At 42.3% G+C, this 23,781-nt stretch overlaps 1 protein-coding gene across 2 annotated transcripts; it reads left to right on the forward strand.

The window, feature by feature from the left end:
- Positions 1-9,082: 9,082 nt before the first annotated feature.
- On the forward strand, positions 9,083-12,855 carry LOC147425985 (pentatricopeptide repeat-containing protein At4g13650-like). 2 transcript variants are annotated; one of them, XM_086498898.1, is made up of 2 exons: positions 9,767-9,941; positions 10,073-12,855. In XM_086498898.1, exons 1-2 carry the CDS (start codon positions 9,915-9,917, stop codon positions 12,227-12,229), a joined length of 2,184 nt encoding a protein of 727 aa, XP_086355024.1. In that variant the 5' UTR covers positions 9,767-9,914; the 3' UTR covers positions 12,230-12,855. The 2 variants fall into 2 exon arrangements, with proteins under 2 accessions (XP_086355023.1, XP_086355024.1); XM_086498897.1 differs by having other exon boundaries at positions 9,083-12,855.
- The last annotated feature ends 10,926 nt before the right edge of the window (positions 12,856-23,781 follow it).

Here is a 23,781-nt window from a genome sequence, read left to right on the forward strand (position 1 = left end):
GGTTACTAACCTTGTGCACATAATTGTTTCCCGCAAGAAGGTTGTGCCCGTTACATTGACAAGATTGCTGCTTGAATACCTTCCAATGAAACAATTAGGACACAACAAGAGAGATGAAAGGAGGAGTAAAGATAGAATTAGAGATAGATCTAAGTGTGGTGGTGGTATTAAAGATAAATAATGAGAGATAGAGAAGGAGTTAAAGACAAGTATTGGACTAGATATGCAAATGAAAGAAAAACTAGCAACATATATCTTACATGAGAGCAATCGCCACCACCTTAATGGAGAGAGACGATGAGGCAAGACTTCAGCCTTTCTTCAAGAGAAAGTGTGGCACTAAGATGAGTGTGACACTATAGAATTGAGCTATTCTCACTCACTCATAGCTTACCCCCAATGAAGAGAAGGTTGCCCTTTTTATAGGTGAGGGAGCCATGTTTTACATAATCACTTGATTAGGCTAAAGAGTTAGCCCAAATCAAATGTTCTTTGGATATTTATTAAAATGGGCAATATTAGGACTCAAAATATCATGAAATTTTGCATCTTTGGTCGTTGAGGCTCCATGTGGGTGCATGATGTATGTGGGCCCCACCTAGGCATCTTCTGTGTGGCTCCAGCAGGGAGTCCCAACTTGTGTGTTGTTACCATATACATGTGGTAGTGATGTGTGTGAACACAGTAGGACTGCTGGGGCATTTTTCCCCTCTTTAGGAGATTTTTTCCCCCGTGCATTGTATATATGCCCATCACTCTAGGGCTATCTATCTTTCCATTGCACACTAAGTAACACACTCTCTATTGTGTGCCTTGAGCTTCCTTCGTCTTCTCCAAGTTGTGTGTGTTTCTCTGCAACCCTAATTCCAACAATTGATATTAGAGCAGGTCACGTCCTCCCGGGCTTAGTCGCCAGCTGCTCCAGCACACACCTGCTCACTTTCTCCGATTTCAGTGAGCTTTGGCAAGCGTTCGCAGGTCGACAAATACTTTGGGTAAGCTCGAAGAGCTTGGTCTGCTCAGAATTTTGATTTGGGCTCATTTTGGCCTCCGTTTCCAATAGAGGTTGTACTGCATAGGCAATTTCGTCGTTTTGTGCAGAATTTCTATCACTGCCGTTTTCTGCATAACAGGTGCCTTATAGTCTTCTACGGTTTGTGCTATACAGCACAGGTTGTTCCCGCTCTCTTTCTCCTATTTTCGGGCAGTTTTCACATCAGGTGCAGCATTTGCCATGGCTGACAACAACAACACAGATGTGTTCAAGATGTTTGTTGTTGAGGACAAGTTGGATGGGGACAACTACCCTATGTGGGCTTATATGATGCAACATGTTCTTGTGTCAAAGGGTGTCTGGAACATTGTGCAGAGCATTGATGTACGTCCTGGTTTTGAGGATGTAGGCGATGTTGAGGATGTTGTAGGTCTTGCTGCAAGGATTGCAGCTGTTAGAGTTGTTTTGCCTACGGTAGAACAAGCTCGTTGGGATGTTAAGGATGCGCAGGCTCATGCATTGATTGCGTTGTCTGTGAAGCGCACCATTGTTCCTCACATCCGTTTAGCAAAATCTGCAAAACAGGCTTGGGATATTCTAGCAGGTCTTTATGCAAGCCGCAATGAGGCTAAAATTCCTTCACTGCGTAAAGAGATGGAGTCGAAGATTATACATGGGGAAGATGATATGGACACTTTCCTTGCTAGTGTCAAGGATATCAATGAGCAACTTATTTTTGCAGGTGAAGTCATTTCAGACAGTTCCATTGTGCAGACTGTTCTTGATGCCTTACTAGATTCCTACCAGACTTTTGCTAGTACTTGGAGACTGATGACCCAAGGAAATCCTGAAGTTGTCAAGTTTGATGCATTATGCACATTGCTGTTGCAAGAGTCACTTTCCAGAAAAAACAGAACTAGGCAACGTGCAGTTGAACAGGCTTTTATTGCTTCTCAAAGAAAGGGTGGTAATAGTAATGCAACCACTTCTTATGGTTCTACTGCGAGTGGCAAAAATTCTGTTCCTAATGCTTCTGTTGGCAGCACATCGTCGGGCAATTCTGGTGATAAGGGCAAAAAGAAGATGCGTTGCCATTATTGTAAAGCCAATGATCACTTGATCAAGTTGTGTCCTAAGTTGAAGGCCAAAGAGGCTAAGAAGAAAGAGGGTGGTTCCACTGCAAATGCTGGTTCCACTACAAATGCAGCCATTGTTGAGTCTTCTGTGAAAGGAGACTGTAATGCTGATGTTGATGCAGAATGGGCGTTTAGCGCAGAGTGCACTTACAATCCTGTTGTCCATGATGCATGCTTGTCAGTTGCTGCAGATTCACATGTGTGGTATATCGACAGTAGTGCTACAAAGCACATTACCTCATATCGTGAATTGTTTACCTCTCTCGAGTCTATCCCTCATGGGAATTCAGTCACTTGTGCCAACAATGCCTCTTATCCAGTTCAGGGAGTTGGAAAGATTGTGCTTACTGCTGTATTTTTGTTGGTTATAGTGCTGAAAGAAAAGGTTACAGGTTGTATCATCCGCAAACAGATTCTGTTTGTGGAAGATTCTGTTCAGCCCTTGCTGTCATGTACTAGAGACAGTAATGTAAGCTCACAGGACATTTATGACACTTTGTTGCCTCTTTTCAGTGGTGGAAATACGAATGTAAGTTCCAATGAGGCAAATGTACAGCCTATGGGGGTTTCTGAAAATGTTACAAAGAAGCCTATTACTGATGCAGATGTACATGATGTACTTGATGAGGAAAGGGCTGAAAATGAGCAGGCTAGAGGTATGCCAAAATGGATGGTGCACACTTTGCGTGACAGTAAATTGGATGCACCTTTTTCTAGTCGTACTCGTTCAGGCTCTCGCCATGCATCTTATGCATCAGATTGTTATGCTTTGGCTGTGTCTAGTTTACATGATGTTGAGGAGCCTCTGTCTTTTGATGAAGCACAGAATTCAGAAAATTGGATGGCTGCCATGCAATCAGAATATGATGCACTTATAGAGAATGACACACGGACTTTATGTGATTTGCCTCATGGCAAAATTGCCATTGGTACGAAGTGGGTTTACAAGTTGAAATGCAAACCGGATGGTGAGATCGATCACCATAAGGCTCGACTTGTTGCAAAGGGTTATGCACAGCAAAAAGGCATAGATTATGAAGAGACGTTTGCTCCCACTTGTCGTATGACTACTGTACATTTTCTATGTGCATTGGCAACTCATTTTGGTTGGGATGTACATCAATTAGACATTGTTACTGCTTTCTTGAATGCTGACATATTTGAGGAAGTTTATGTAACGCAGCCTTGCGGTTTTGTCATAAAAGGACAAGAGGACAAAGTGTGCAGATGTAAGAAGGCTTTGTATGGGTTGAAGCAATCTCCTCGTGCTTGGTATGAGAAAGCTGACACTCATTTGGTCAAACAAGGCTTTCGTAACAGTCCAACAGAAAGCACATTGTATGTTAAGCGTGAGGGTGATGTACTTCTCATTGTGGTTCTTTATGTTAATGATTTGCTGATCACTGGACCAAATGAGAGACATATTGCTGAATTTAAGGCTGATTTGAATGCTACTTTCAAGATGAAAGATTTGGGCCTGTTGCATCATTACTTGGGTATACAGTTTAAGCAGTGTGATGGTGGTATTGCCTTGTGTCAAAAAAGTTACATAGAGACATTGATATGTAAGTTTGGACTTGAGGATTGCAAACCTATTGCCGCTCCTATGGAAACAGGTTTGAAGTTGAGTCTACATGATGCTGGCAATCCTGTTGATGTCACTCTTTACCAAACTTCTGTTGGCTGCCTCATTTATGTATGCAACACGAGGCCAGATATTCAGTTTGTAGTCTCACAGGTCAACAGATTTATGCATAGCCCAGGGTCTAAGCATTGGCAGGCTGTCAAGAGGATTTTCCGCTACCTTAGTGGCACTTTACATCTTGGCTTGTTTTATCCCAAGGGGGGATCATTGCCGCCAGACTTACATGCTTTTTCGGACTCAGATTGGGCTGGTTGTTTTGACACGCGAGTGTCCACTAGTGGTTTTTGTTTCATGCTTGGCAGTTCATGTATATCATGGTTGAGCAAGAAGCAACCTACTGTGGCCACTTCGAGTTGTGAGGTTGAGTACAGGGCAGTCTTCACAGCTATGGTTGAGTGTGTATGGCTCAGACGCCTTGTGGCTGATTTGGGTGTTGGACAGGACACTGCCAACACTATCTACACTGACAGTCAGAGCGCATTGGCAGTTGCGAGGAACCCAGTTTTTCATGCTCGCACAAAGCACATTGAGGTGCATTACCACTATGTCAGGGAGAGGCTCTTAGCAGGAGAGATCAACTTGGCTTATGTGCCAACACAGGACAACCTTGCAGATCTTTTCACAAAGGCATTGTCTCGTGAGAAGCTTGAAGCTTTCCGCAAAGCTTTGGGCTTACTCCCCTTTGTGGACTGATCCTGTCCTCAGGGCATGGCAGTTCCCTCTACTCATGTGCCAGCTCTCGTTCACCGCATCACTCCAGGGGGGATTTGGTACCATATACATGTGGTAGTGATGTGTGTGAACACACTAGGACCACCGGGGCATTTTTTCCCTCTTTAGGAGGTTTTTTCCCCTGTGCATTGTATATACGTCCATGATGTGTGGGAACACACTAGGACCGCCGGGGCATTTTTTCCCTCTTTAGGAGGTTTTTTCCCCCGTGCATTGTATATATGCCCATCACTCTAGGGCTATCTATCTTTCCATTGCACACTAAGTAACACACTCTCTATTGTGTGCCTTGAGCTTCGTTCGTCTTCTCCAAGCTGTGTGTATTTCTCTGCAACCCTAATTCCAACATGTGTCTTGTCCTTCAAGGCATCTTTGAGGTGTCACATTCACATGCTTGTGTCTTTTATCCTCCAAATATCTTATTTTATGGGAAAAGACCAAGATTACCTGTTTTCACTTGATTCACCTATTTACCATCTCTTCTTGCAGTGTAGTTGTGAGAGGGTTTTTCACTGGTTTCCCTGTAACTTTTGACATGTAACTCGGATTGACATGCTTCAAAAGGCAAAATTGGCCTACTAAAAGATCTTGACTTGGTTTTGGTCTTTTCTCCACTCCCTTAGGTCGGGATTTTCAAATTGGGATGGTCCAAAAAGCTTTGGATCTTCCTTTTCATAAAGTCTTCTAGTAGGCCCTTCCCTCTTGTATGTATCCAAGAAGGTACGCATTATTGAAAGGTTATATTATTAAATAAATGTGAAAAGAAGAAAATAATTTATATATGGTAGGGTATAGCTGAGATATTAGAAGAAATATACAAATGCTTTTCCCCCAGACAAAAAGAGGCACAATCATTGATACTTCTCTTGCAGTACTTTCTAATAGTTATGTACATTTATATTACTTCAAAGGTAATACTAAGGTATGGTAGAAAGCTTTTATTTATGCATATGAGTATTATATGAAGTATACTTATGCGTCAAAAAGTCACAAGATAAATCGTTTAATGCCCGTTCCCACTATATACGTGCCACAACACGACAGCGTAGTCCCAGGATGGTCCATTCATTTCTGAATCATTATTCTGATCCAGTGGGTACTCTTCAGAACGTACTAGTTCCTCTATTATACCAGTATCAGCTGGTTCCTCCATCCTTCCAATTAGCTGAACTGTTCTTTTCTCTGCATTGACTTCGGTAAACTGATCAGGGAATTGTCTCTTCTACTTGTCAGCCTACTCTTTGTTCAGCAAGACTGCATTCAAGTCGATTTCTGCCAAAGGGAATATGTTCATAGCCGCTAGCATTCACTCGATTTTCTTGGCTCTGTACTTGTGACACAACTCCTTCGGCCTCAATTCCTTTTTCCAGCTCCTGGTATTGTTGGTCTGGATTTGGATTCTGCCACTGGCTCCTTCTATGGTCAAAGTTTGGTTTGCATAGTCATGAACAACATGTGCTGTTCTTTACCATGGGCATCCTAGTAGCATTCCATATGCTCCCTGCACATCCAGGACTAGGAAACTGGTTTTGAAGTTCTCCCTCCCAACTCTTATCTGCATGTTTTCAATCATACCATCGCCTGTACGACTCTATGATCTGCCATTCTTACTTTGAATGGTGCTGGTTTCATATTAGTGATACCCATTCTTTGCTGAAGATGGGCTCCCATTATGTTGACTCCTGCCCTCCATCCTGAATAACGCTTAAGAGAGGGTCCCACTGCTTCCTGACCTTGTAGTCTACCTGAATAAGTGGAACTTCATCATCCCGGACAGCCATCAGGTCCACTGTTCTGGCCTCTGCCTCAGTCTTCCTGCACTGTTTGATAAAGTTGGCCACCTCAGGCAAGGTCTTTCTTATATCCTCCAGCTCTACAGTCAGCTTCTGGATTCTATCACAAATTTTCACATGAATTTCTTCTCTCTCTTGGTCACACTGATTGTCAGAGCTTGAAGAACTGGTATTTTCACTCATGCCATTCTTCTTTTGCAGTGCTTCTACTCTTTCCATCCACTCCCATTTCATCAGCTAGTCCATGTACCATAGCCAGCATGGTCTCTGTCATGGCCGGTACTGACTGATCTTTATCAGTCGATTGGGCTGGTATCCTCTGAATGACTCTAGCTTCGGAACTTTCTGTCTGCTCTGGCAGCTTCTTAGCTAAATCCTTCGTGATTTTAGCTGCTAGTTCCTGCTGCTCTTGCCACTCATCTACCACCTTTTCTTTACCTTTGGCCTTCCAAACTTCCCTTTGTTGAGCCACTTGCTACTGTTAGGATTGATTGGTACTTCTGAAATGTCTGGGATTTCTTCAATGATTACTCCCTTGCTCCTGGTAACCACCCTGACTGGGACTGGCTCTGGTGCCTTAGCCTCAGTAGTAGTCGCTACAGGTGCATTTGGACATTGGGCTGCAAAATGACCATACTTCCCACAAGTATAGCAATTCATGCTCCTGTTCTGGAAGTTGCCTCTTCCTCTGCCTCTGCCCATTCCTAGTTGGTATCTGCCACGTCCCTGACCAGTACCACTGGTACCTGGTCTCTCCTCTTCAGCTACTTTGACTGGTTCTACCTTCACTGGTTCAGTGTAGGCAACCACTGACAGATCCTTTCCTTTCTTAAAATGGTGAATTCTGATGCCTCAATTATTCCATAGGTGACCAAAGGCCTTGCAGGAGGTACATTGTGGACATTCAATGGAGATATGGTCCTTGGATTTGCATCTTGAACACCAAGTCTCCATCTTTCGGACTGCTGTCTTGTGTGGCTAATTTTAGCAATCTGCCTAGCCATCTCTTCAATTTTCTTGGTCCATGATCCCTTCTTTGATTTCTCCTTTGCTCGTTCATTGGAGCTGCTCTCGGAGCTACTGGACATTTCACTGGAATCAGAAGTTTCAGTAGCAGAGCTACTGCTACTGGTCCTTCGCTTCGTGTGGCTCTTTTCCTTCTTAGCCTGCTGTTCCAGCTTTAATGCCCTTTGGACTAGATCATTGAATTTTTTTGTAGGGGCTAGCACTTCTTGTTCCCTAAGCTTTTTGCTTCTGAACCCATTCATGAACCATGCCCTCAATCTCTTCTCCGATGGCGGTTCTTGCAACTGCCTGGTTAGCTCTTTTATCTTTTCCACATAGCTGCGGACTGACAATTTCCTCTGTTTGATCTTATCTAATTCATAGAGAATATCTTCGTCCCTTCTATTGTCGGAATATTCCAACCTGAAGGCCTTAAGCAATTTGTTATATGATCTCAGCTGGCATGCAGGGTAATGGCAATACCATTTCCTCGCTGCCTCCTTCAAGGTTTGTGGAAAATATTCCCCCCAATCATCTTCATCAATGTTTTTTAGTTCAGCATACTGCTCGAAAGCTTGTATGTGAACATCTGGATTATCCTTTTTCCCCCCTTTGAATATTGGAAAGGAAATCTTCAGTGAAGCTGTATAATCATTTCGATTACTACTGATCTTGCCACTTCTCTTCTTGGATTCAGAATGACGCTTGGGAGCCTTCTTGCAATTGTCAGTGTCAGCATCCCAATCAATCTCTGTCTCTGTCTCAGTGTCAGTGTCTTCTCTGGTTTGTCTGCTAGAAGTACGGTGACTTCCCTTACTGCCCTTGGTATCCTCATCTCTCTAGCGAGACTGAGAACTCTTGGAACTCTTTGCCTTTCGTGCTTCCTGTTCTGCCCGTCGGCGTCGAGAATGACTGGAGTGCTGTGAGTCCTGCGCCTCATCAGCCTGACTATGCTCCTCCTGAGCCTCAGTGTCAGTCATTTTCTCTTGCTTGGGGTCAGACTCTCTTCCTGACTCCTCAGGAATGGGGTCCACACGAATGGTAGATTTTCGGCCACGATTGGATTTTGGTGCCATTGCTGAAAACTTCAAACTGGGAGAAGAGTCTTTCAGTCAACGAGCTTCAGCTCGAGCCACCGTGATCGCCAAAATGGAATTGGAGCTGATCTCTTGAGACAGCTAATTCCAGTGTTGGAAGATTTCAGTTACTAGTGTGGGAAGATTTCAGACAGCAGACTGGACAGGAATAAGAGACTATACTGAAATGTGGATACTAAAATAAGAATCAGATTTAAGTACTGGAAATAAAGTTCAGATTCAGAAGACTGGACGAGAAGTAAGTATAATTGAAATATATGCCATGATTGGGATTACAGATCAAGATTACAGCGAATATGATTATAGAGAAAAAATACAGCCGACAATACCACCAATGATTCTCAAGTACAATTATAGCCAAAGTGCTAACCCAAGTGATAATAATTATCAACCCGATTACAATGTAATGGACCCTATTTATACACTTCGGATTTACTGTAATAATTACTATAGTAATTACTAAGTAATTCGCTGCCCATCTTCTAAGAAGACGTTCCCACATAGTGACTATCCAACCGTCTATAGAGAGTGTTACGGTGTGGTGGCTTACATCAGAGTATTGTTCAAAGGAGTGGGTGTTGAGTTCGATTCGAGCTCCCTCAAGGTGATTCTGCTGGGGGGCTGTAAATATGGAGGAAAGCCTTGGAGTAAAATTGGAAATTCATTGCCTTGAAGTAAATTGGAAATTTTCCAGCATTCGTGAAGTCCGGGGTGTCTCCTCTCCCGCGCTGGCAGGCAGGTTCGCTCCCAGGTAACAGCAGCCGCAACTCGTAGAGGGGTCTCGACATCACCGTTCTGGTGAGTGCGCTCTCTCTCGTCAGGCATGCAAGGTCCATCGCCTCTTGCTTCTACTTCCCTCTTGGGCACATGCCCTTCCTATGACGACATTCTCACATGCCTCAAAACCTCACTGCAATGCTCCATGTCACCACCCGACTTACAGAGAGGCCCTTCCCATCATTCCTGCGACGTACCCTCCTTCATTCACAGACTCTTCTATCAAAGGGGCTTGTGCTTCTACCACCCGCCATGTTGTCGGCATGTTCTCGGTCTGTTCAGAGACATCAAAGACACTATCGGAAACATAAGCTGTCTCCTCAAATGGATGGCAGTCTGCAGTTTTACTGACCACTGGCATTGGGCAACCATGAATGCATTTAGATAGCTCAGTTGTTGTGAAGCGTTTCTTTGTTAAACTTGTCAAATTGTGCAAGGCAATGATGTCGATGGGATCTCGGTCTTATTATGCAACCACCTTGGTATTACCTGGAGCAATACAGGGCCGAAATCCCTTTCAGAAGCACATCTATCTATATCTTTCGAGCTTTCGGCAAGACAATGGGCATCACATGAGAAGGCCTCTGCAGTCTTACCTTTCTCAAGGCATGGGAAGAGACCCCTTTTCTTACCATGTATCAGCCAGGTCATTTGCTTCATTACCTTCACAACAAGGCCAAAGCCTCTCATCAGGTGATCAAAAGCAGAGAAGCAATGAGAACAAACCCATAAATTATGATCTTGACACTATGGATCTTTCAGGTAACGTATTTTCACAATATAATTGTCTTACCTTGCTGAAAGAATGCATCAAGTTGAAGTCCCTTGTTCAATTGAGGAGAGCCTACATGTATATTATGCTTCTCACATCAGAGCTGGCTATTATTCTCCAGGAGCATTTGGTTTTGGGCTTTGCCAAGCTTGGTGGGCTTGATGATGCACTCTTTGTGTTTAACCGGTTGGTACGCCGCACTGCATTTTCTTGGACGGCTATGATCACTGGTTCTGCAGATTACGATCAAGGTTATCAAGCCATTGACATGTACCAGTGCATGCTTATGGAAGGTGTAGAGCCAGATCGTTTTACATTCATCAGTCTTTTTAAAGCTTGTGGAATCATTGGATATCTAAAGCAAGGCAAGGAACTACATCTTGAGGCTCAGAGAATGGATTTGGCGTCTAACACCTTTGTTAGTAACACCCTCATAAGCATGTACGGGAAATGTGGGGGTGTGGCTGAAGCCGAGGATGTGTTTTACAGGATAACAATACGCAGCGTGGTCTCTTGGACTGCAATGATTGCGGTCTATGTGGAAAATAATCAAGCAGAAAAGGGTTTGCTTCTATTTAGACAAATGCAAAAAGAAGGCATGAGTCCAAACGACCAAACATTTGTGGGTGCCATTCAAGCATGTGGTATTCTTGCAGAGATGGAAGATGTGAGCAATATAGATGGGGAGTTTATCAAAACAATGTCTTTAGATCTTGGCAAAGCCTTGCACGTGGAAGCTTGGAGGGCAGGATTTTCTTCAGATGCTTATATTGTGACTACCCTTGTAAGTATGTATGGAAAGTGTGGGGCAATTGCAGAGGCAGAGGCTACATTCAGCGCCCTAGCGAAGCATAATGTTCCTTCTTGGACTGCCATGATTTCAGTATATGTTGAAAATAGTCATGGGGAAAAGGCTCTACTTGTTTACAGGCAGATGCAGGAAGAAGGTGCATCTCCAAATGAGCATACATTGGTTTGTGCTCTTCAAGCGTGTGATACACTTACGGGCACTGACGGTTTAGGGGGACAAGGCAAGAAATCCAGGTCTTGGGAAATTGGTCAGGCACTACATGCCGATGCACACACGAGGGGCTTTGCCTCAGGAGAGGTTCTTGGCAATGCACTTGTGAGTATGTATGGCAGATATGGGGTAGTAAAGGAAGCGGAGCATGTGTTTACAGGATTGAGGCAGCGCAATGTTATATCTTGGACTGCAATGCTGTCTGCTTATGTTGACCAGGGTAAGCCAGAGAGGGCCTTACAAACCTACCTGCAGATGTATGAAGAAGGTACTTATCCTAATCGGCAGACCCTTGTAATGGCACTTCAGGCCTGTGACACACTAGCAGAAAGCAATGACGCTTCAACTCTAACCCAACACCAGCAGTCATCTGCCAGCATTTGCTTGAATATTTGCCAATCTTTGCATGTGGATGCAGAGAGAACAGGTCTTGCTTCAGATGTATTTGTTGGCAGTGCTCTTTTGAGCATATATGCCAATTGTGGAGCTTTTTCTCAAGCCAAGGAAGTGTTTTATACATTACCGCAGTATGATACTGGTTCCTGGAATGCGATGCTTTCTGCATTTGTAGAACGGGATGGAGGGGAAATGGCGTTACATCTGTACAGATGCATGCTTGAAGAGGATATGACATTAGATAACATAACATTTATGAATGTCCTGCAAGCTTGCAATAAAGTTTGTATTTTACAGTTGTGTAGAGAGGTTCATTTTAGTATAGTGTCCACCGCAAATGATTTTAATTTACTATTAGTAAGCTCATTAATACATACATATGGGAGCTGTTCGAGCATGCCAGATGCAGAAACAACCCTTGTTGGAATGCCACGACCAGATGCTGTATCTTGGAATGCCTGTATTGCGAGCTATGCAGAAGCTGGAAATTGTGAGGCAAGCTCGCAGATTCTGGAAGCTATGCTGCTTGCTTGTATGCAGCCAGATGGGATCACATTTGCGGCCATATTGTCAGCCTGCAATCATGGTGGTTTAGTTGAGGGAACAGAATATTTTGAAAGCATGCGTGAAAGTTATGGCCTAAACCCAGATTTCAAGCATTTTGCGGGTGTCTTAGACCTCCTCGGGCGGGCAGGGGATTTTAAGAGGTTGGAGAATGTGCTGTTGAGGTTGCCTAAGCAGCCTGACTTAGCTATATGGTTAAGTTTGCTAGGTTCTTGCTACAAGCACAGCAATATGGAGCTTGGAAGATTTGCATTGCTTAATGCTGTGAGACTGCAGTCGAATATAGTCCTTGAGTAAGACTGCATGCCAAGCCTCTGTGCTGATGTTGGGCTGGAAGTTTAGACTTGCAATAGCAGACATTGCTTGATGGCACACCACCCCAAACTTCAACACAACATCACCACACAGCAACTAAGGTACGGTCTGGAGGTCTTAAGGATATTCGGTTCGCCTTGGCTTAAGTTGCTACTAGAAACCTTTTTCTCTGTGATGCTTGGGAACAACAGCGGCGAACAGTAACATTTGAAATTGTTTAAACGTTAGGAATACTATGCATCTGAATCAGTTATCTCAGACTTTTCCACTAAAGTTTAGATAGATCTATACAGGTCAGATTTTGAATAGCTGACTATTTATCCATCAATAAGCTGACAATCCGCCTAACAAAAGAATATTATCTACACTTTAGGCGGATTGTCAAATTGGGTGGAACCATGTGGTTTGACTGATGCTTCATTGCTCAGCATACACATCTAGATCGAGTAGGGACACGCTTCATAATTGTGCCATTATCCGATAATGGCAGAAGCTAATTGGACTTCTATGTTGGTAGAAGTCGTTGCCTTGGAGTTCTGATTCAGAGTTGTAATAGCATCTTGTAAAGTAACACAGTGACACAAAGTAGTAATTTGGCATTTTGCAAAGCAAGACGGTGCCACAATGTGTAATGTATGCATTTTTTTTGGGGGCTAGTGTTTTTAGCCAAGGTGTAGATTTTTTGACCCTTGCAAAGACATTGCAAGAGCCGGTCGACCTTTACTGATTGAGGTTTAGGTCGTCCATTTTCTACTATGTACAGTGACTTCTTGGCCTTGGTCATTCACAAAGAGAGAATGCTCTGACCACAATGGGTGAGACTTTGGTGTTGGGTTTTATCAATCGGGTATCAATCATACCCAAATCCCCAAATTTGGTCTTGAATTTCTACTTGAAAAGTTCAAAAGGTTGTTGAAGTTGCCTGTGCTTCTAAGTTGATGCTAGAGTGCTCGTGCGTGCGCATGAGAGAGAGAGAGAGAGAGAGAGAGAGAGAGAGCTATTGGAAGAAAGCAAGGTGGGGGACACATCAAGCCCCCATCACAAACGTGAGATAACTCGTGTGTGGAGTGCCCCTACACCAGGCCGGAGCTAGGTTGGGCAATGCCCACCAATAAAGCCAAAGACCCATACAGAAATAAATAGGAAAGGCCTTCATAATACAACATAAATGGGTATAGGAACAAAACACGTGTGGCCATACACAAGTGCTCGGCCAAGACAAGTCTAATTGCATATGCAACCCCAACCAAGCAGACGTACTAGCCGTACAAGGATGCCCTAGACCATAGTAAAGCAGCAGAGTGGTGTACACTACGCTCCCTCTCATCACTTGGTGCTGAACAAACCGTGAGAAGCCCAGGAGCTAGTATAGGAAATACTAGTAAACGGCTCCGCCAAAAGCAGATCGAGAGAAGTGAAGCTCTCCTCTCAAGGACTCTCTCTCTCTCTCTCTCTCTCTCTCTCTCTCTCTCTCTCTCGTGCACACACACACACACACACACACACACACACACACACGTATGCGTATTGTATTCCTCGGTGTGTTGGGAGTTGGTGCCTGCTCATTGTCTTGCTGGCCAAGCTCTGCTCCACTAATGAGGATGACACGATAATGTCTTTTGCCATCCAAGTAGCTGCTCCACTATCACCCCCGTACTCCCGTGCTCTCCTCATCCCAAACCTAAATATCATCTCTCTCTCTCTCTCTCTCTCTCTCTCTCTCCATGTTAAGTGTCTGCGCTGCCATCGTATGTGCTGCTCAACTTGCTCATTGTCTTGCTGGCGGAGCTCTCCTCCTCTTATAAGGATGATGATCATCACGTCGATGAGGTCTCTTGAAGTCCAGCTACTCATGTACTCCAGCTGCCCTTGTCCCCTACTCTCCCCACCCTGAACTTGAAGAGCATCTCTCTCTCTCTCTCTCTCTCTCTCTCTCTCTCTCTCTAACTTGACATGTTGTGAGTAATTACCGCCATTGTTTTGCTAAGCTTGCTCCAGATCCTAGTGACCAAGCTCCCCTCTTCTCATGATGAGGATGATGATCATCATATCGACGACATCTCCTACCACATAGTTGCTCCTCTCGCTGTCCCCGTTTCTTGCTCTTCTCAGCCTACTGACGAGCTTGAAGAGCAATGCTCTCTCTCTCTCTCTCTCTCTCTCTCTCTCTCTCTCTCTCTCTGGTTCGTGTCATAAAATCTAATACCTAACCAACCCAAATGAGTTTCTCGTTATAAACTGATCATTTAATGTGGGATAATAAATGGGAACAAGGGTTAGAATATAGACATGGATCTATCTCAACACAGAGCCAATGGTAAAGGGGTCCAAATGAGAGATGGTCTGTCAAAGAGCAATGCTACCTAATGGAGCTTAAAGACCGTAGGGTTAGCTTTATTAAAGACCTCCAAAAGTTAGTATTCAAGAGTCCTTTGACCTTAGGCAGGAATCCTAACCAAGCATGAGGTGCTTGTTGGCTTGCTAAGCTTTAGTGGGAACTTTATATAAATCTTGAGGTTTAAATGATTAAAGTTCTTGAAGTATTCAATTCAAAGATAACTCTCAAGAGACATGAACGTGCCATGCTTGATTGATTAAGTCCTTGAAGTATTCCATTCAACCAAATGATTTAATAAGCACAAAAGACACATGTTCAAATGATCCTCCACATGTGGCCCTCATGATGTGTTTGAATGCTATTGGTTAGGTTTTAAATGGGTCCAATGAGAATTTAGATACATAAAAATAAATAATTAAGTTCTTTCGCTCAAAGAATAATAAGAGAGAGAGAGAGAGAGAGAGAGAGAGAGAGAGAGAGAGAGAGAGAGAGAGAGAGAGGTGTGGACCAAGCATGAGAGGAGGGGTGTACTCTCCCACACACACACACACACACACACACACACACATACATACACACATTCTCTCATTATGTGGAGTGCAAAATGCAAGAGCTCCATCTCCTTCTCCAAGTTTGTTGAGAAGTGGAGAGCCTACACCAACACTCTTGGCTATGGAATGCAAATCCAACCAAGAGCAATGCTTCAATGCTTAAGCTTGCCATCTTCTACATCTTCATTACTATGCTATTATGCTATGCTAAGCAAGAAGAGTGATGATAATTGAGAAATATTTCTTTCTCCTATGGAATGTTTCTTCTTTCTCTTCTCTACCCTCATTCCCCGCTAGCTCTCTCCACCTTCGAAGGTGTTTGAGGCCTTGGGACTGAGGCTTGGAATAGTCAATGCTTTTTGCAAAGTTTATGTTCAGCTCGTGATGCATGAAGATTTCCATTTTCATAGCATCACCAAGGTCACAAGGAACACAAAGATTGTACTGTAAAAAAGTCTCTCTTGATGGGAAAACCTATAATACAAACGCCTTTTGGAGGGGGGACCGGCTCCAAGTAAATCCGGTCCTCATCTATTGTCATGTTCTCTAATACTCTCTCTCTTGCAAAAGTATTGTTCATGCCAAGTTAATTAAGTACTATGTTTATGTTGCTACCATCAATTAAGTTCACCCTCCAAGTTCTCAAAGTAATTTCACAAAAATGCTCACTCTAATTCTCTTAATTCCGCTATTTTCAAAGTTTATAGGTCATTTACATTACATTCATAGCATTTGGTTTCTCTTTTCTTGCGTAAGAAGAGAGGTCCTTAAGTAGCCTATTAATGGTTGATTTTGTTAATTATATTAGGGTAAGTGGGACTAAGATCTATTATCGATTTTGTTGAGCCCATTATTTGGGATATGGTGCACATCTCGGGAGCTTTGGTCTTAATAATGGAGTCTTCTTAAACTTGCCTATGGCTTTACCATTATTGAGCCATAAGAAGTCCGAAAGGAGCTATCCCTTGGCAACTTCACTATGTTAGACCCACTCCACTACTCTCTATAATTAACCGATTCGAGCAATGGGTGTAGATACTTAAGTGCCCATTTTCAAAGGCTAAGAGGAGTAGCAACTAAGGTTTTGAATTACCAAAGCATACACTAAGTAAACACATAAGTTTAATTAACATGGTTGACAATAACCAAGAGAGTAGAATGAACATTGATAACTTTGATTTTGCACATGAAGGTGCTAATGATGATGCCCCCATGTTTGTTGATTATCTTGTTACTAGGTTGCAACAAGCTATGGGCAACCCCGCTTTGCAAGCCGAAGTTACTCAACAACTTCGTGCTTATGGGATTTCCTTTCCTCTCCAAGAAGAGAGAGAGCTTAGGAGACCTCTTGATGAGACCCCCAAAAGAAGATTCTTTCCAGACGAGAGGAGGAATCCAAAGATCAAGAAAGTAATGAACCCCTCAGTTCCTTCAAAGATGTGGCTCCACGAAGAAGGCGGACTAAACAATCGCCAACTCCTCCCAAGAGGAGACGGTTAACCCATAGTCCTTCTTCTCGTCACTCCAAAAGGGAAGAGAGGAAACAAAGGAAGAAAAGGGTAAGAAAGAGGTTACCCTCTTCTCTTTCTTCTTCACCTCTACCGATGAAAGCTATGGCTATTCTCCTAGAGAATACAAGAGGGGAGGACATCGCAAATCTTACCCTGCATGGCGAAGGTCACAAAAGCTAAAGAAGTTCAAAGAGGGAGGAAAGAGTATCTCTTTTCTTACCTATGATGGCACCTTTGGTGCTACCGACAAAGTGTTGGCCTTCATCCAACGATTTGATGTGGCCTTTGGAGACGAGGGCTTTACGGAGTCCTCCAAGCTACTCCATGTAGCTATGCGCTTCCAAAAATCGGCTTGTCAATGGTGGGCTAGCCTTTGTGGCAACGACGAAGCCCCAAAGACATGGAAAACTCTACGGGTTTCCATCATGAAGAAATTCCTTGCAAGCGATGCAAAGGACAAAGTAATCACCAAACGACGGAGTTTGAGGTTTCTCTCTCATGAGTCAATCCACAAATATGTGGAAAAGTTTTGGGATTTACATCTCAAGGCTACTGTCTTTCAAAAGATAGACTTCGCCAAGAAAAAGCAACAATTCTATGCCGGATTACCTGAAGAGATGGCCGAGTATGTCAACTCTCAACGGCTTAGTTCTATCAGCGAAGTAATCCACCATACCATGGTTGCTTCGTGCATCAATATCCAACAAGGGGCTAAACGGAATGTCAAGCCCATGGAAAATAAAAACAAAAGTGATGCAAAGGGAAAAATTAATGCCCAAAATTCTTCCCAAGGCCATTCCGACAACAACAACAACAATCGGTCCAAGGAGAAAGGAGTTTACAAAGGTAAAAATAAACTCTCTCTTAAAGAGCTTGAAACTTGGGATCACAAATGTTTAATTTTGGGGAGCAAGGACATGGTTATTGTTCTTGCCCCCAAAAAAAATGCTTGCAATGAGACTCCTAGAGCTTCCACCATCGAAGCTCCAAAAGAGGATGCTCATTGCAAAGGATCATCTCTCTCTTATGCTTGGGGAAAGGTAAGGGACCATGATGCCTTCATCTTGTTTGACCCTGGCTCTACTCACAACTTCACATCAATGGATTTGGCCACCAAGTTGGGCTTCAAGCTTTTGAGATGGGAAATATTGTAATGGCTGACACAGCTTTCAAGGGACAACAAGCCTCCGTTACTCCCTTGATTGGGAAGTTGAGGCTTCATGTCCAAAGCTATGTCGACAAAGAATACTTTTTCATCTCTCCTCTCCAACATGAGGATGCTATCCTAGGGGCGCCATGGTTTGATCGCATGGCTACCAACATGAAGTTCCCTGAGAGGAGAATCTACTTCACCTACAAGGGAAAGAACATGTATATAGATGCTAATGAGTCTGGTCGTACTATACCACTTGTAAATCCTCTTGCCCTTGATAAATCAATGAAGAGCTCAATTTCTGCTTATATGATTTTTGTCAAAGAGTCCCTAAGGTCCTAATGTTTCATCAAAGGTGAATGGTAGGAATCAAGAAGAGTTACACTTGTCTAAATTTCTAAAAGGATTTCAAGGTGTGTTCATCGATGTTATCCTTATGGACTTACCTCCAAAACGAGGGGATGGTGACCATAGAATTGAGTTCTTATCAGGAAGCTCACCGCCTAACAAACCTCCTCATCGAGTTTCCCAAGCTCAACAAGAGGAGATCATGAGGCAAGTACAAGAATTGGTAGACAAAGGGATATTGAGGCCTAACTCCTCTCCCTTTTGTTCTCCAGTCCTTTTAGTGAAAAGAAAGTCAGAACATACCGCATGTGAGTGGACTATTGCGCACGAAACCATTTCACTATCAAAAACAAATTTTCCGTACCTCGGGTAGAAGATCTGTTTGATAAACTACAAGGCTCTACCTACTTCAGTAGGATTGACCTTAAAAGTGGCTATCATCAAATAAGGATAGTGGAGGAAGATATCCTAAAGACCGCATTTTGTACAACATTTGGTCTTTATGAATATCTAGTCATGCCTTTTGGCTTGACCAATGCACCTTCCATATTCAATCATTTGATGGAGAAAATATTTAGACCCTACCGCAAGTTCATTGGAGTGTTCGTTGATGATATCATAATCTACTCCAAGTCCTTGGAGGAACACAAGCAACATCTCCAAGTGTTTTTTCAAGCATTGAGGAAAAAAAAGCTTTTTCTCAACCAAAAGAAAAGAGAAATTTTCCATCAAGAGATTCAATACTTAGGTCATATTATCTCTCAAGATGGTATCCGTATGGATCCATCAAAGTTAGAAGTAATAAAAGCATGGCCTAACCCAAGGAATCTACATAAGCTAAGAAGCTTTATTAGTATGTGTGCATACTATAGACGCTTCATAGTAGCAAAATTTTCTCAAATAGCAGGACCATTACATGACTTAACAAAGAAGAACGTTAAGTATTCATGGACTGCTAAGTAGCAAAAAGCTTTTGACAAGCTCAAAGAGAAGCTTACCTCTCAACCAGTCCTCATGATTTCGAATCTCTCAAAACCATTTGAGGTCCAATGTGATGCTTGTGGTGATTGCCTTGGAGCAGTCTTGCTTCAAGAAGGACATGCCATAGCATATGAGAGCCGAAGGCTCAATACAGATGAACAGGTCTTGGGCATTTATGAGAAAGAGCTTTTAGATGTTCTACATGCCCTAGACACATGGAAGAACTATTTATTGGGGACTCCATTCATTTGACAAGCAGACCATCAAAGTCTCAACTACTTCATGACGCAAACAAAGCTTTCCGACAAACAAATGAAGTGGGCAAATTTGTTTCGCAATTTAATTTTCATATTGCTCACATTGCTGATAAGCACAATCAAGTGGCCGATGCACTATCATGACGACCAGAAGTTAATGCCATGTCTATAGCAACTCACAATGATCTATCTTCTATGAAATGAGTATGCTATTTACCCTGACTTTAAAGATATAATGTCAGCCCTTGCTTTGGGAAAGAAAGAGGAACCATTCACCTTGCAAGATGGTTATCTTATCCATGGAAATAGGCTATGTGTTACCCACTCTCTTCGTGAGAAAGTCATGTATGAATTCCATGCTCCTCCCTATGTGGGGCATAGAGGCATTCAACCTACTCTTCAAGGAGTAGAGACGTATTTCCATTGGCCTACCATGAAAGTGGACATACAAGAGTATGTTTCAAAATGTGCGGTATGCCAAAAGACTAAATATGATAGAGGGAAGAAACCAGGATTACTCCAACCATTGCCCATCCCTAATTCACCACGAGAGAGTATATCCATGGATTTTATCTTTGGATTACCCAAGTCTATCCATGGGAATACGAGAATATGGACAATAGTCGACAGGTTTAGCAAGCAAGTACACTTTATTCCTGTCAAAAAGAATATTAAGGCACACCAAATGGCAACCATCTTCATATCTCAGAGTTTCAAACACCATGGATTACCCACATCCATCGTGTCAGATAGAGATCCTAGAATGACCAGTAATTTATGGAAAGGTCTCTTTGAAAATCTAGGTACAAGATTGAATTTCTCTTCGGCCTACCACCCACAAAGGGATGGCCAAAGTGAGATAGTCAATCTTACGATACTCGATCTACTAAAGACTTATGTTACAGAAGTAGATCAACGATCACAATGGAAGAAGTACTTATCCCTTGTAGAGTATGTGAACAATAATATTGTCTATACTACTACAGAAAAAGCACCTTTTGAGATCATAGAGGGAAGACCTAAAAGTCCCTTGCTACTTAACACTAGGTTGGTAACCTAACAGGACATAAAAGTGTCCTTTCAGGGTTTTGAAAAAAACCTCCAAAACCATAGTAGATCCACTCATTTTGTAAATTCCTTTCATGAGGTTATAGTTCAAGGCCTACTACACATGGAAAAAATAAGAAACTTGTAAAATTTCTCATCTTTTGGTCACACCAAGCCTCCAAAGTTGATGGACCAGTACATTTTCATCAAAACAATCATTTCTTACATTTTGTTGCATAAAAATAAGATTAGGGATTTTTGTAGGACTTGAGATAAATTCCCTAGTTAACTTCAATGGGTTGGTGATCAGAACATATGATTGCTTCTCACTCACTATTTTTTGTTTTGCCAAAAGAAATAGGTACAAAAAAGTTGAATTTTTACCATTCTGCGAACCTATCATCAAAGTTTCTATAGCCACGCTCAATACAAATAATATATGCATGTTTTTTTAGTTCCCTATTGGCCTTTAGGTTCATAAGGAGCCATGGAACATGTCAAAATAATCGTACATCTTTTACCAAGGGGAATCTTGGGGACAAAGATGAAGTGCTAAATACAGCAAACATGAAAAAACTGGGTTCACCATTATGAGCTGTAGAATCCCATAGAAACTATTCAATATCTACCCAAATTTGATCATTATGACTAGGTATGGTTACTACCTACAAAATTCATATAGTTGTCACGAGAAAATAGCAATATTGAGAAAGCTATACTTGATATACTAGAATGTTTTGTTTTCTTGTATAATTGAAAAAATCAACCATCATTGTGTACAATGAAAAATACGGTATTAGGTGCCTCAAAACTCAAGGAATATTAGCTTTATGGTACAATATGCCACATAGAATATCAAAACTGCATTTGGATATCATGAAAATCACCAAAAAAATCATAAAAGAGCTAAAATTGGCTAAAAAATAGGATTTGACAATTTTTGTAATTTGGTCATAACTTACAACATTAACATATATATCTCCCTAGAAGAATCACAACATGTTGAGGACTACTAAAGATAGTTCTCTAGCATTATAGACCTCACAAAACATGAGTTCTAGAGTGTTATAGTTACAAAAAGTTGAAAAAAGCCAAAAACAGGACCCGTTTTTTCACACAGTTTAGGTTGCGAAATGTTGTGCAAAGACAAGGTTAAAGATGAAATTGATATTCCAAAAAAATGTCGAGTTTTTTTCAGCTTATGAGCCAACTTTCTAGATAGATAGCACCTCAAAATCCATTTTTAAACTCTTGACATAATTCAAGCAAAATGGTCACTTAACAGGACATAAAAGTGTCCCATTACCAACCTAGTGTTAAAGTACATGGGAAGATCTTCGATGCTGATGAGTATAGCCGTGACCTACAAGAATATTTTCAAAAGGTTAAATAGGCTATATCCATCTCTCAACAAAGGCAAAAAGATGCTGCTGACAAGCATAGAAGGGCCTTAACATTCAAAGAAAATGATTGGGTCTTACTTAAGTTTCCCAAGGCTTGATTGAGACAAACGACGGGCAAAAATCCTACGGGCCATCAAAAGTATTATGCTAAATTAGCAAAAAGATACTATGGTTCTTTTCAAATCTTGAAGCCAATCAATGACATGGCTTATCAACTCAAGTTTCCCAAGGTTTGATTGAGGCAAACGACGGGCAAAAATCCTACGGGCCATCAAAAGTATTATGCTAAATTAGCAAAAAGCTACTATGGTCCTTTTCAAATCTTGAAGCCAATCAATGACATGGATTATCAACTCAAGTTGCCCAACCATTGGCTCATACATAATGCTTTTCATGTGAGCCTACTTAAGCCCTACAAAGGAGAGCCACCAATAGAACCAATTATTGAAGACCCTCCAAAATCAAAGACCAAGAAGAGGTGCTATAACCCGAAGCTATCCTTCGGCATGAAGACAAGGTACTACAACATGGTAAGATTATCCGACGATATCTTATTGAGTTCAAAAATTATCCCTTTGAAGATGCTAAATGGATGCAAGGAATCCAGCTTAAGGATAGTATGAACCTTGTCAACGCTTAAATGCTACATTAGAGTAAGCAAATGTACATGTTTCTTTTAAATGATCATTTTTTTTGTCTTATAAGACTAATTCTCTCTTTATTGTGCACAATTTAAGTGGTATGCATACTAAGAATCATGTTTGTGATGACGACGTTGTGAGCTGGATGGAAACACACACAACGCCTCTATAATGACCCGACACACACTCTTGGAATGACACACACACACACACACACACACACACACACACACACACACACACACACACACACACACACACACACACACACACTATGGGGCACCACTCGGCTTACACAATCCACCTGGCCGAGACAGAGAACACACCGATGGAGTGAGAGGAGAGAGACTACCCATTTACCCAGTCCACACAGAGAGAGAGACACACACACACACCCAAAAAACTCAGCTCAAAAGAGGAGAATTTATAATGATTAGATACAATTGAGCTTGGGCCAACACCAATGCGGAAAATAGCTCACACAATATGGGTAAAATATGCCAGATACAATCACAAATTTGAGAAGAGGCTTCGCTCATAGGAGAAACTTACACAGCCAAAACAACAAAAAAATAGTGAGGAATTTGGAAAAATGGATAGCGCCATCGTGTCTGGAACGGCCCAAAACCCCAGTCTACAATGTCAAAGTGCTCAAATCCGACCTCGGATGAACAGTTTACGGCCAAAACAGGCTCCAAAAACAACAAAAACACAGTTGCGGTTGTTCCTCCTCTTCTCTCCATGTTTTTTCTGATCTTCTCTTTGGTTTTTCAGTTCCCACACTTAGCTTTATTACTTGGGCTCCCTTGGCCTTTTAGATGACCTCAAACGGACCCTGAACATGCCAAAAACTGACCTCGCAGTGCATAGTTGTCACCCTGCTGCATCCTCACCCTGCTGCATCCTCCGCACAATTGGCACTTAACTTTTTCCAATAATGCATCCCGCCACCACGTGAAGTGGCCCCCAAATATAGTCCTCATGATGACCTTTTTGCAAAATTATCACAAGAAAACACCCACGTTGTGTCCGTACTCATCCACGTGCAAATATTGACCCCATTCGACCTCCTGACGCCACTAGATGCCATCTGACGCACCTGCTTACCTCATGTCGTCGGCCTGCGGATAGCTTCCTCAAGAAGTTTTATGCACTACCAACTCCTCATTATTGTAGAAAAAACACACTGATACTGGTGATAGTGAAAATCGATGCACTATGTACATGCTGTCCTACCTGTACACATGTGGGCCCCACATAACTACCTGGCTCTGGAAAATGGGCAATCCTTTATTCGATGCACC

Source organism: Adiantum capillus-veneris, chromosome 24 (genome assembly GCF_014529385.1).
Source record: "Adiantum capillus-veneris isolate H3 chromosome 24, ASM1452938v2, whole genome shotgun sequence".
Taxonomy (NCBI): domain Eukaryota; kingdom Viridiplantae; phylum Streptophyta; class Polypodiopsida; order Polypodiales; family Pteridaceae; genus Adiantum; species Adiantum capillus-veneris.